Below are 13,285 nucleotides of genomic sequence, written 5' to 3'. Positions count from 1 at the left end.
TAAGTGCTTAAATTCTCCTCCTCTAGCCTTAACTCCGCCCCCTTGATACATACTCACATTCCTACTAGCTTCATTAGTACGAGAACTCTCTCCCCTTTTATCTCCACTTGCCTTTGATTCCATTGTAGTAGTCTTGGTTGAGGAACTATGTCTTGGAAATCCATAAGGACTAGTATTATAACTGGAATTACTTTCCTACTCAAGAGTATATTTTTCCGTTCAATCAACAATACTTTTTGAATAATCTCAGATAAAGAATTCAGTTCATACAATTTTACATCTGCCTATAACTCCTCCTTCAATCCATTCAAGAAGATGCCTCTCACAAATTATTGATCTATAGACCTCAAAGCCCCCACATACTTCTCAAAGTCTTCTACATATTCTTCCACAAATCATGTTTGTTTGAGGGACAGAAGTTGCTCAATGGGATTTTGGATCATGGACGGTTGAAACCTTCAAATCACATCAATCTTGAAACCTTCCCAATTTGGGCGTTGATTGCACTTCTCCCACCAGTGATACCAAGAAAGTGCCTTCCCTTCCAAAGCCATAATCGTGGCCTGCATCTTTTCTTCTTAAGTAACCTCCTTCAATAGAAAATATCTTTCTAACCTGTGAGTCCAACCAAAAGCATCTTCTCCCGCGAAAATAGGGATTTCCAGTTTCCTCCATTTCTCCTTGTGATTCAATCATTCCGCTCTTCCTCCATTACTTCCTATTCCTTCATGGACAGGGCTAGTATCATTGCGATTTTGGCCAACCCTGGCCACTAGCTCTGCAATCTGATCCTCGTGCTTTCTTGCCAGAGCTTCTGCGAATTCTATCCTAATTCGCATTTCCTCTCTCTCTTGTTCCCAATCTTCATTTGATCATGACATGCTTCTCATCCTCATGCACAGCTCGAAAATGGCGTAGATTTTTTAGGGCGCTAGAAACGGTGCTCTGATACCAGTGTTAAAACTAGTATGAATTTAAGAAAGAAATTGGTAGAATAGGGATCGAAAATGAATGAATTACTTCAGGATTAGGAAACCCTAGATCCTTGTTGCATTGATTGAAGAGTGAATTATAAGATTGATAAGAAAAGTACAAATTCTCCCACTAATTCCCTAAATCAGTTAACTCCCACTTTACTTTTCTAAAAAACTGCCACAATACATTTCTCACTAGCTATTTATTTTCATCATTTCTGTAACTAACTTTCAGAAAGTTAGTTATAGGGAGTTAGTTATTTCCTGGTTGCTTTTGGCGCCTAACATAAACTTTAGTAATAAGAGGTCTAGGCCTTCCTCTAATTCTATCATACACTCATACTCTTCTCGAGTGATCGTCTATGAATGTAACAAAGTAGTAGGCTCCTCCAAGAGATCTTTCAGATGATGCACAAACATTTGAATACACCAATTCAAGTACTTCATCTCTGTGTGATGGATTGTCTGTTCTTTGAAAATTGACTCTATGTTGTTTACCATAAAAACAATCAGTACGAGAATCTACAATTTGACCTTTTATACCTAGAAGGTGGTCTTTGGCGAGCATTTGAAGTGCCTTCTCACTCATGTGCCCCAATCGCCTATACCAAAGATCTTTGGAGTCGGTAGCAACATTTGTTTCTCCAGAACAAATTCCTCCTTGCATACTGTACAAAAATCCTTCCTTTGAGCCTCTAGCAATGTTGTGGTTGCATTTTGCTAGTTTCCACTTTCCAGCACCAAAGTGTCTTACAAAACTAGCATCATCCAACTTACCCATTGAGATAAGGTTGAGACCCATATCTGGGACATGTCTCACCTTCTTCAGTACAAGCTTTCCTCTTGTGTCTGCTAGCAACATAATATCACCAATTCCTTCAATATTACTTGCAACATGGTTTCCCATTTTCACAGTACCATAATCACCTTTCTTGTAGTTTGAGAAGAAACCTTCATGTGGACTTACATGAAAAGGAGCACCAGAGTCAACGATCCAAGCACAATCACTATATGCAACATTTAGGTAATTGTCTTCTCCAATGAGGAGAACATCATCATCTATGGCGACAGTTGTGGTAGACTTATGACCATTTTTCCTTGGATCAACTAAATCTTCATGGGCATTTCCAGCTTGCTGGTCTCTCTTCAAGGACCTACATTCATATCTTTTATGTCATTCTTTACTGCAATAATAGCATGTTATTGATCTCATATGAGATTGAGAGTGACCTCTGAATTTGCTTTTGCTCCTTCCACGAGATCCATTCCTCCCCTGAGTTTCACTTCTTCCATGTCTCTCCACAATATTTGCTTCAGAGTGGAAGGATGTACTTCGTTCTTTTCTTCTGGATTCTTCATTCAATAGACTGTTTGAAACAGTGTCCATTGAGACCTTCCCATCAAGTACTGAGTTGCTGAGCATGACCACCAATGTATCCCAGCTTTCAGGCAACAAACTCAGTAGTAGAAGTGTTTGCAGCTCATCGTCTATCTTCATATTAATCCCTGTCAATTGATTGACAAGACCCTTGAATGAATTCAAGTGCTCTATCATGCTTTGACCATCTCTATAGTCAAGTTTCATCAGCCTTCTGACAAGAGATGCTTTATTTCTAGGAGTTTTCTTTTGAATCATAGATTCAAGTTTCGACCATAACTCATAAGCATTTGTGTATGTGGACACATGCTCAAATAAACTTCTATCAGTATACTTCTGAATCATTGGAACAACTTTTCGATTCGAAAGCTCCCAATCTCTCTCACCCTTATCTTATGGCTTGTCTTTGCAAGAAATAAGTTCATGCATATCCTTGCAATATAAATGATCCTCCATCATGGGCTTCCAATAGGAATGGTTGTCAGCTGTCAACTTGAACATCTCCATCAAAAGATATATTAGCGGCTCCTTCTATCTTGGACTATACATACTAAGCTCTCCGAATGAACTTGAGAGCTCTAATATTTAGTTTTGTTAATTAATTTTTAGAGGGGACATTTTGAAGAAAATGTTATAATATTTTGTAAGATTTCTTATTTATTTTATTGAGAAAACAAATTCCATCTTATTTTCTTATTTTATTACATTATTATATCCTTCATGAACTTATTTTTACAATAAGCATGGTTGCTACACTAGTGTATTGTAATGATGATCTCGATTAATTTCAACTAGACCTTCTAACATGGTAATCAAAAGAGCCAAGGGCCACTCCATCTTTCGGACCTTAATTTTATGCATCAAATGCACATAAAATTTGATTTTTAAAAAAATAAAATTGTCTTTATTATTTCTTATCATCCTCATTTCATTGCTAAAGAGTAAAGACTAATTCTTTTTAAGATTTGGAAAAAAAATGGTTTACTTTTAATATCAAAGTCTTTTTTTATATACACACCATAGCTCATCAAATCATATTTGACAGATTTAGCCATTTAATTTTAACCATACCAAGACGACTCTAAAATTTGAAAGGACCGTGATTAATTAATTATTGCCTTTTGACGTTAATATTTGGTCGGTATTTTTTAAGTATATCAAATCCTTTAAATGATAGAAATCTGAGGGGGTTACTTTAAATGTTTAATGGTGGACCAATATATAGGAGCTAAAGGAACATCTTTATGATTTGTTTAAATTTCATCATATATAACTTAATTTCGGTTACATTAAAGACAAAAAACAGTGGATTATTTTTAGGTCACATGCAAGCATAAACATTATTTTACAAACAACTTGTTATAAGGAAATAATCTAAGTTGTATCAAACATACACTAGTTAGCATAATGACTAACTAGATGAGAGCTATACTAAAACTCTAAAATTAATTTTTTTGGTTTCTCACAGGTGTTATTGCATTAGAAGTAATCTTATTCGAGCCAGAAATATCTACAGGTATGTGAAGTTAACTCTTTCAATGAATATTTTTTCCATTCACAAGACTCAAACCTGAGATAGTTGAGATAAAAAATAAGATTAAAATACTTTTTTTTTTAGTAAAAATAAAATAGAGCAGAAAAATATTATAATTCTCTTAAAAATACAGATAGATTTGAATATCACACTGAAACTAAAAAAATATAGATAAACATGATTTAAGAGTATGGGTTAAATAATAAACAAATACATTAGGTAAAGGATAAAGTGATTATATTATTAAAAATAGTGAATGTGTAAATAATTAATTAAGCAAAGTGACTGGAGTGAGGATATCTGCCCCACCCAGAAATCCACTGAAAAGCCAATTGAAAAGAGAAAAGAGAAAAGAGAAAAGAGATTGTGAAAAAAAGTCATAAATTAATTTCCCATTTCTCCACCTCACCCACCATGTGATGCACTTTTTGCAAAAAGTTCAAGCTGACAATGACTTTTAATAATGATTTTCATATTAACATAATAAATAAATAGTATAGCATAATATATATATATAGTATGATTCATATATGTTCAGTATATTATTTATTATTTATTTGTGTTAATTTTTAAAAAATCAATAATAATTAAATACAATACTAAATGTTATAATGACAAATATATTATCGGTGTATACCTTATTTTACGATAATAGCTAAACAATGCCACAGCCCAAAGTGACAACAACACTCACACGGACGCAGATAGAAAAAAGTTAGAGAAAGAAAGCCCAAGGTACTCAATAGAAGTAAGGTAGAATAAGAAAAATTACTATGGTTTTAATTATAGCTGTTTTTTATTTATAAACCATTAATAATTAGTTGGAGGTAGATAAATATAAAGAGTATGAGTAATATTGCTATAATAAAAGTAACAGTAACAATTGTTTAAATGTAAGAAATACCCATTTTACCAAAAAAGGAAAGATACACAGAATTTATAAACAAATATTGTAATGGTGGAGTGTTAACATTAACTATAATTAATTAACAAATGTAATTGATATGACTTGATCAACTTAACTGATATTTTAACATTTTGAGCCTTGAATAATGTAATCATGTTAGTTACTCAATGATAATCTTATATATGAAGGATACTTATAGATTCAACAAACAATTATAGGCTGTATACATTTTATATTATACTGAATTTTGACTAATCCAATTAAAATATGGAATACTCATTTTTTAAAACCACACTTTTATTTCACAAAATTCAATCAAATGATACCAAAAAAAATCAAACACCATAGCACATTTTATTTTTAAAATTGTTATGAAGTACTTGTAAAAATCATGTCCAACCTTCAACTTCTACTCTTTAAATCATAAACTTAAATCAGATGTTGATTCATTAAATATATTAATTTCTTAACTCGTTATCATATAGATCAATAAATATCAACAAGACATTGGTCTAGTGGTTATTAGATCTCTAAGATCGAATGTTAAATTCCTAAGAGCGACACTTGTTGAGAGGACAACCATGAACGTCGAAAGGGATTAGTTCCTTACCCAAAAAGGTGAGAGGATACCCTTGGTAATACCAAAACAATTTAAATTAATAGATATGAGGATGACCAAAATGTCAATGATTTGATTCTTAAAAGTGACACTTGTTGGACGGAACATTCATATACAAGAAGATATTAGTTCTTTACCAAAAAAGGATAAAAAGATACATTTTATAGTAAAAAAAATATAAATTGGTAGATATAAGAAAATGTAGTTGAGGGTAGCCAACCATGATCATATCTTTCATCTCATTTCTCTATGCCAAAGTCATTACTATCATTAAGATTTCAACAAATATAAATTAAATACATATTAAATTAATTTTTCAATACGTAGAAATATTTGATTGGTTGGAAACACAGAAATAAAATTATTTGGGATAAATGATTTATAACAAAAAGACTAACGGGAACAAAGAAAGTGGAAAGTAAAAGACACTGGCCCACATGCACTGCATGTTTTATTTTTTCACTTTTGAGTTTAGCACTTTTTATCAGCTTTTGCTTATTATGTGACAGCATCTACAATCACAAACACATCAAACTCAAATCCCATTCCCACTATTCAACACCGACCCTCTTACATATCTAATCTGCAATCTACACTTCATTCCTATATATCTCAACACACCACAGAAAAATATAAAAGTGACAGAGAAAAAAAATTAAGCGTTGTGGTTTAGTCTCTTCAAAAGTTCAGCTTCTTCTAGGATTTCTTCGCTTTCAATATATCAAATTTTCTGAAAAAGCAACTATACCCTTTTCCTTCCTTGTCTTGTCCTATCTGTATTTCTTGTCGTATGGTAATTTTCTTCCCTTTTGATTTCTCACTTTTTTCTGTTCCATCTTTCATACCAAGACACGTTTTTTATTAAAAAAATGTTTTTTTTTCAAAGTTCATGAATTTTCTATGCATGGAAATTTTTCTGGGAGCTTAAGAGAAGGAAAAGTTGAGAATTATAAGAGATGGGTAATTGTTTCTGGTCTCTTGTTATTGGATTCGATTAGATTTGTTATTCTTATTGTACCTGTTTCACTTTGTGTGTGTGTTTGGGTTTATAATGTTGTCTTTAAGATGTTTCTGACTTTTTGTTTGTTAAGAATTGATCTGACACTTAATTCGTCCCATGAAAGAGGTTTCTTAAGGTTGTTTGATGTGAAATTCATATTTCTAAAATTCTTTTATGATGGAAATACGCTTTTGTGGAGAAAAAGTTTGGTCTCTTCGCTAGAAAAATGGAAATTTTATAGTCACATCCTGTATACAGTAATTCCAATTTTATATTTAATTAAATCTGGAGCCGTATTGCCTTTGAAATTTTTACTAGAAAATACTTTTTATGTGATGTTATCATGGTTTTAAATTGTGGTCGCAATATTGCGATTTTCGAAGTCTCTACAACCACATCACCACTGCAATTGTGGTTGTATCAGCTCATTTAGCTTCCTGCTGTTTTAGCTTCTTTGCTGCTATGAAACAGTTTTGCTAGTTTTCTTATCAATTTATTTATCTCTTGCTTTTCCTTTCTATTTCTCTTACTTATTTGTTTCTTGGCAGCAGCTGAATATGCAGAACTAATATATCTGCATTCCTTGCCACTTGCATAACAGCTTGTAAGTTATATGAGCTCGGCTTAATTAGAACAATCAACAAACTTTTGTTTTATCAGCAGATATTATAGTTTGACTAGATGGTTGCTAATTGGAGAATTCTTTGTTTTGATTAAGGAACAGGCAAAAATCGGTTTGAAGATGGGTTACTTATGTGATTTTTGTGGAGATCAAAGGCCCGTGGTATACTGCCGCTCTGATGCTGCATGCTTATGTTTGTCTTGTGATCGAAATGTTCATTCGGCTAATGCTCTTTCGAGGCGTCACTCGAGGACCCTTTTATGTGAGAGGTGTAACTCACAACCTGCATTTGTTCGGTGTACTGAAGAGAACATTTCACTTTGTCAAAACTGTGATTGGCTGGGTCATGGTACCACAACATCTTCTTCAACACGTAAGAGGCAAACAATCGATTGCTACTCCGGCTGCCCTTCATCGGCAGAACTTTCTTCTATATGGTCTTTTTTCTCAAATATTCCCTCTATAGGCGAAGCGTGTGAGCAGGAACTGGGTTTAATGAGCATTAATAAGAACAGCAACAATAGTACTTGGGTTCCTTCAGAAAGCCGGAATGTGTCTGGTTCAGCACAAGTGTCTGATCTATCCAGCAAGGATAAATCCTTGTTTGGTATATCTTCAATGCCTGAGTCAAGCTCAAAACCTCGTCTTCTGGACCAACTGCCAGAATCTATCGATGAATGTATTCCAAAGGTATTCAATTTTATCCTAGCGATTCAAGACTGCTTTCTTATAGTTTTCAAAAGATACAAATATTGTCCATGTAGCTTATTTAGATTTGATGGATGTTTGCATCTTATCTTCAAGACTACCGGGTATCAAATTAATTTCTCTTTTGATTGTGTACAAGGCATAACAATATTCTCGCAAAGCTACAAAAGACTTGTAGCTTAAATGCATTGATGATAACATGTTATCTATGGGCCCATTATATACGATTTCGCCAAGTTTTATGTTGTTTACTGAAATGAGTTACACAATTTTTAAATTTCTTTATTAAAGTCCTTATAATTTCATCAAATGATGAATCTGCAGTTAAACTTCTCCGGTAAAAAATCTCCTGGGATATTTGAAGATGGTGATCTGTATGATAATTTCAACATGGACGAAGTAGATCTAGATCTTGAAAACTATGAGGAACTTTTTGGTATGACTCTGAGTCATTCGGAAGATCTTTTTGAAAATGGTGGGTTTGATAGCTTGTTTATGACAAAGGAAATGTCTGCTAGTGCTGGTGATTCCAATTGTCAAGGTGCTGTTGCTGCAGAGGTATTTTCAATTTCTGATATCTCTTCTGTTTATTCAAAACTTTACTTATCTTTTGTGCACTCATATATGGTGCATTCATTTAAGTGTGAGCGATGAGGTTCAGTGTTCAACATTTGCATGTTTAATATGGAAGTCATATGAGACAATAGGCAGAACATTGAGTTTCTGTTGTTCAGTTAAATGATTGTGCATTTCTTGTACTACACACTTATTATTGCATTTGAATTTTTGTTTCCAGGGATCATTTGTTGGGTTGGTCAATGTGGTGCAACCAGCATACAGCAATGCTGCATCTACAGATTCGATGTTCAGTTCTAAAACTGAACCGATTCTTTGTATCACGGGAAGGCAATCCCAATCAAACATTTCATTTTCGGGCATATCCAAAGATAGTGGTGCTGGTGACTACCAAGACTGTGGGGTTTCTTCAATGCATCTGATGGGAGAGCCTCCCTGGTGTCCTCCTTGCCCCGAGAGCTCTCTGCAATCTGCTACCCGCAGCAATGCTGTCATGCGTTACAGAGAAAAGAGAAAGGCACGAAAGTAAGTTAATCGCAGTTATGCTGTTTACATAGCCAATGGTGTTGCTGCAATATTTATCGTAGTTGACATAGAAGTAATGGTCGCAACTCACCATCATCTAGTCGCTTCTATGTTCTTGTCTCAACTTGTGATTATTAATTTGACTAGTTGTTTCTTATCGGTGATTGATTTTACCTTCTCACTGCTTTATAACAATGATAGCAACTGAGCGTTGTCCTACTAGGTGTAGTTGGTTATCTGGATCAACTCTCCGCACAATGATCAAGCTAAAACCATTTTGGGTATTAAAAATCATTTAGAGCAAGGTCTTCTTTAATAGTTTCTTTCTCCGAATGGCTATTGTTCCTTCGCTCAAACTTTATAGTACTTTTCCATACTTGTGCCCTACATGCTGTGGTATTATCATCAAGTAGAATGAATCCATAATTTCTTATCTTATGAGTTGCATGTAATATGATCATCCAATCACAGACATCTTATTATACATTTCTTTAGTTGATTTTTGCTGTTTAAGCAATATAACTGTGCTAATCATTGGATTTGATTTATTTCTAAACTTCTAAGCTTAGTTGATTTTTATGTGATTTAACATTAGTTGTGGTTATCTTACTAGGTTCGATAAAAGAGTAAGGTATGTCTCTCGCAAGGCCAGGGCTGATGTCAGAAAGCGTGAGAAGGGACGGTTTGTGAAAGCTGGTGATGTTTACGACTATGACCCGTTGAGCGAAACCAGAAGCTACTGAGTGTACAACTTTTAACCATGCTCAATAAAAGGAAAGAAACAATCAAATGGTTGCAAAAGAAAACAGTTATTGTTACCCGAAAATCGATGAAATTTGATATACTCTTTCTCCATGCAATGACAACATGTCTGATTTTTTCACAGGGGCCTAGAGTTTCTTCAAGGGAATAACATTGTAACAAGATCATGTTCAATGTAAACTCAGGAGCAGATTCTGTGTTCTTCACTGCAAAGGATATACAAGTTGTGATGCAAGCTAACATGCATATATAACAAAGTCCCACCAGGATAAAATAGTAAATATACAAAGTGCCCTATTTCTCAGTACTTATCTAAGAATGCAAAGTTCATCTTAGTCCTTCATGTCCTCTAAGGTTTAAGTCACATGTATTAGTGTTGATGTCATGATAAGTGGCTCAATTGGTAGTTCTAGATAAGCCACATTTTGCAGTATGCTTTAATAGTTTAATATTTTGCATCTTTAAATTTGACATGTAATATGTATAGCACAAAATATTCATCTATACACATAAAGGGTGTAATAGGCAACATATCTGAGGTATGACAAATTGTAAAGTCTAAGTTTATGTATATAATAACATAAGATGCTATTTATACTCATGACCAGAATCAGTTTATATTGGACATTATTGTGTTGAGTGTATCAATTGAAGTTTTGCTTGCATTTTACTTGGTACCATGGTTGTACTTAAAAGCCACTTTTTAAAATAGTGTGAGCAGTGCAATTGTGTATAAGAATTCAATGTGTTGTAGACATGCTAGAATTTATTTTCTTGCAAAGAAAAATAATTATGAGTTCTTCATCATGTCTTCAAGATCAAATTCTGTGTTTCTTAGTGGTTTTGAAAATAATTTTTTTCAAAACTTTTTTTTAGTTCCAATTAAAAAATCAAATGAAATAAATATTTATCTATCCAAATTCATGAGAATAGAGTTATGGATCAATTAGATGAATTAGAATACATTAATTAAGTGAATATGGATAATTTAAAATATGATTAAATTAAATTATATAAATTGGTAGATGACTTACCATCCATCAATTAGAATGCAAATTTATCCATTGGCCACCTCTAATTATTAGTCATATTAAAATTTTGGAAAATGATATATTCTCCTATTAATCTTCTTATCTATAAGAAAGTTAATGTATTATAAAATGATACTTTATTTATTAACGATGGACTTATAAGTTCCTTGTATCACACTTGTGGAAGCATGTAGAGGTTTCACTCTTCATAACAATCCTATAACTAGTCTCGACATGAATTGTGAGTGTACTATGATGGACTGGGAATAGGATACTATGTTTTTAAAATAGTCTCGTTCTCATGTCTCAAGTTAATTAGATTCTATCAAATAATATAAAAAATTATCTTTTATTTTATGGTTTAAATATATAACAATTTTAATTGGATTGAGATAAAACGAGACATAGAAAATAAGATAGGTGATATCTATTTGATACACTCACACAATTAAGAGTGTCATTTGTACTAAAAGAAAAATGTTAACCATTATTGCTTACCATGGTTAAAGAATGCACCTCGAGGAAAAGTGAAAGCGGCAACCATGGTTAAGGCACTGGGGTTCCTCTCTATCTATAAATCAAAAAAAGAAAAAGAAGCACATATTCCTCATCAACCCAGAACCGTATTCCACAAATCCCGTTTTTGTAAGTCTAAAAATGCATTCTTTTTCTTATGCTTTTTGAGTTTTCTTATTTGGGATTCCATTTGCTTTTCAAAAAATGATATAGATCCTGAATTAGAATAATGTTCTACTGAGATGCAAAGTTCTGATTTTTTTGTTCAGTTATATATTCTGTTGCATAATTTTGATCAAAATCCTTGAACATATTGCACTCCGTGAAGTTTTAGTTTCTGTTAGATCTAGTTGGTATTTTTGTTTGTTGAAACACAGTAACTTCCATGTTAATTGAGTTTTGTATAATTCAGATCAGCTTTAACTTCAGCCCATTTTTATGGAGAACTGAGATAATTCTATAAAGTTTTCCAAATTCTAGTTGTCTTGTAAATTATCTGATTCTCTTTCATATGGATTTTGATGATAAGTTGATAACTTCTGAAATCAGATATTATAGCTTATTACTAGCAAGGAACCAAATTCAGATATTATATCTCAGATATTCTGTTTGGTCTTTCATTCTAAAATTGATTTCACTATTTTTTTTGGGTTGTATATTTAGTTTTCTAATGTTTCCTTTATTGTGTTTATTACAGGTCAAGTATTAAGAATAGACCAATAGAATTCCCATACTTGTACCAAAATTCTGCTTTTAGTTTCTCATGCCACAATTCCATAAATTTTGAGCTTCAAAAGTTGTATTAATAACTTTGTATACCAAAAAAGTACTCTCAGCACTGATCAAAATGGGCCTTCCAAGTCTTCCATCTCCATCTGAAGGAATATTTTGTTACCTTTTAGGAAATGGTGTGTTTCCAATATCCATATTTAAAGGCATTGTTAGAATAATCCTAAACATTATTGGTATCAATCTTTCACCAACATCAGATACCTCTCAAAACCAACCTGAGTTATTTGAAGAGATTAGAAACCAGACACCAGCACTTAGGTTTGAAAATGTGTGTTGTCATAAACAAACTGAAGTTGAATGCATTGTATGTCTTACTCAGTTTGAACCAGAATCAGAGATAAACCATTTATGTTGTGGACATATCTTCCATAAAGAGTGCTTGGAGAAGTGGTTGAACTATTGGAACATTACATGTCCACTTTGCAGAGCTCCCTTAATGCTTGAATTTGAAGATGAGACACCATGCTTTTAAGAAAGCAACAATGAGTGAGCATGGTAATAAGAGAAAGTTTTCATGTATAGTATATAGTGTACATCTTTTTTTCTAGAGTTTTGATGATCATGTATATGAGCTTTTCAACCTTACTTTTGTATGATATTCACTTGTGATGGAGGGTGTTGTTATCCTTTGTTTCTGTTTATGTTCTTTAACACACAAGGGAGATATAATTTTTTATTGCAAATTATGTTTGTTCATAATACCAAACCTTAAATTCCATATTGAGGGTTTGATTCTAGTATGGGAGTATGAATATGTATAGTTTTTTAGCCATTTAAACACTTCCATGGTCGTGTATTATCACAACTACAAGCTCATAGATGCATTTGTCTAGTGGTCTAAAACCCCACTATATCCCAAAATGACTAAAAGATCACGAGTTCAATTCCTGAGAGCTATACTTATATCTTGTACCAAAAAAAACTACAACCTCTCAGTTACTAATTAGTTTTTCCGAACACAACCATAATTGGAAAGTGTTTACCAATTATACTTACTTGCCTTCTTGGAGGTATATAACATGTCAAACTAATCATTAATATTGCCTTGTTTCACACACTTATTTGGGCTTTTAGAGCTAGTTGAGTTGGGCTATACTTATCCCAATTTGGTTCAACCTAACATCATTTTACTTGCTTAATCCGTATTTTTCATCACTAGTTCATTAAGACTAGTGGAAGCTTGTTTAATTAAATGCTTGACTGAAGTTTTTAAAGTATTCATTTTCAAACCTTTATACATACTAATGTAATATTTGTAAATATTTATACATAGATATTGCATTATTCACCATTTATTTAAATTAAAACATATTACTGTAAGATAATGTAATTATATTATAT

The 13,285-nt window shown here is 32.8% G+C and overlaps 1 protein-coding gene across 11 annotated transcripts; it reads left to right on the top strand.

The window, feature by feature from the left end:
* Nucleotides 5,883-10,230, top strand: LOC109338786 (zinc finger protein CONSTANS-LIKE 9-like). Of its 11 annotated transcripts, none has more exons than XM_019576104.1 (6): nt 5,883-6,205; nt 7,131-7,724; nt 8,067-8,300; nt 8,539-8,843; nt 9,457-9,588; nt 9,730-10,230. In XM_019576104.1, exons 1-5 carry the CDS (start codon nt 6,203-6,205, stop codon nt 9,584-9,586), a joined length of 1,266 nt encoding a protein of 421 aa, XP_019431649.1. In that variant the 5' UTR covers nt 5,883-6,202; the 3' UTR covers nt 9,587-9,588; nt 9,730-10,230. The 11 variants fall into 11 exon arrangements, with proteins under 11 accessions (XP_019431649.1, XP_019431655.1, XP_019431645.1 ...); XM_019576153.1 differs by adding an exon at nt 6,964-7,016 and having other exon boundaries at nt 5,885-6,205; nt 7,137-7,724; nt 9,457-10,230; XM_019576119.1 differs by adding an exon at nt 6,964-7,016 and having other exon boundaries at nt 5,885-6,205; nt 9,457-10,230.

This window comes from Lupinus angustifolius, chromosome LG02, assembly GCF_001865875.1.
Source record: "Lupinus angustifolius cultivar Tanjil chromosome LG02, LupAngTanjil_v1.0, whole genome shotgun sequence".
NCBI lineage: Eukaryota > Viridiplantae > Streptophyta > Magnoliopsida > Fabales > Fabaceae > Lupinus > Lupinus angustifolius.
This window is presented reverse-complemented; position numbering and strand designations above follow the sequence as displayed.

What these genes read in the sequence shown, in the direction of transcription:
- LOC109338786 (XM_019576104.1), top strand. An exon ending in TCGATGAATGTATTCCAAAG is followed by an intron (nt 7,725 to 8,066) that starts GTATTCAATTTT and finishes ATGAATCTGCAG; the next exon opens with TTAAACTTCTCCGGTAAAAA. An exon ending in GAAAAGAGAAAGGCACGAAA is followed by an intron (nt 8,844 to 9,456) that starts GTAAGTTAATCG and finishes TTATCTTACTAG; the next exon opens with GTTCGATAAAAGAGTAAGGT.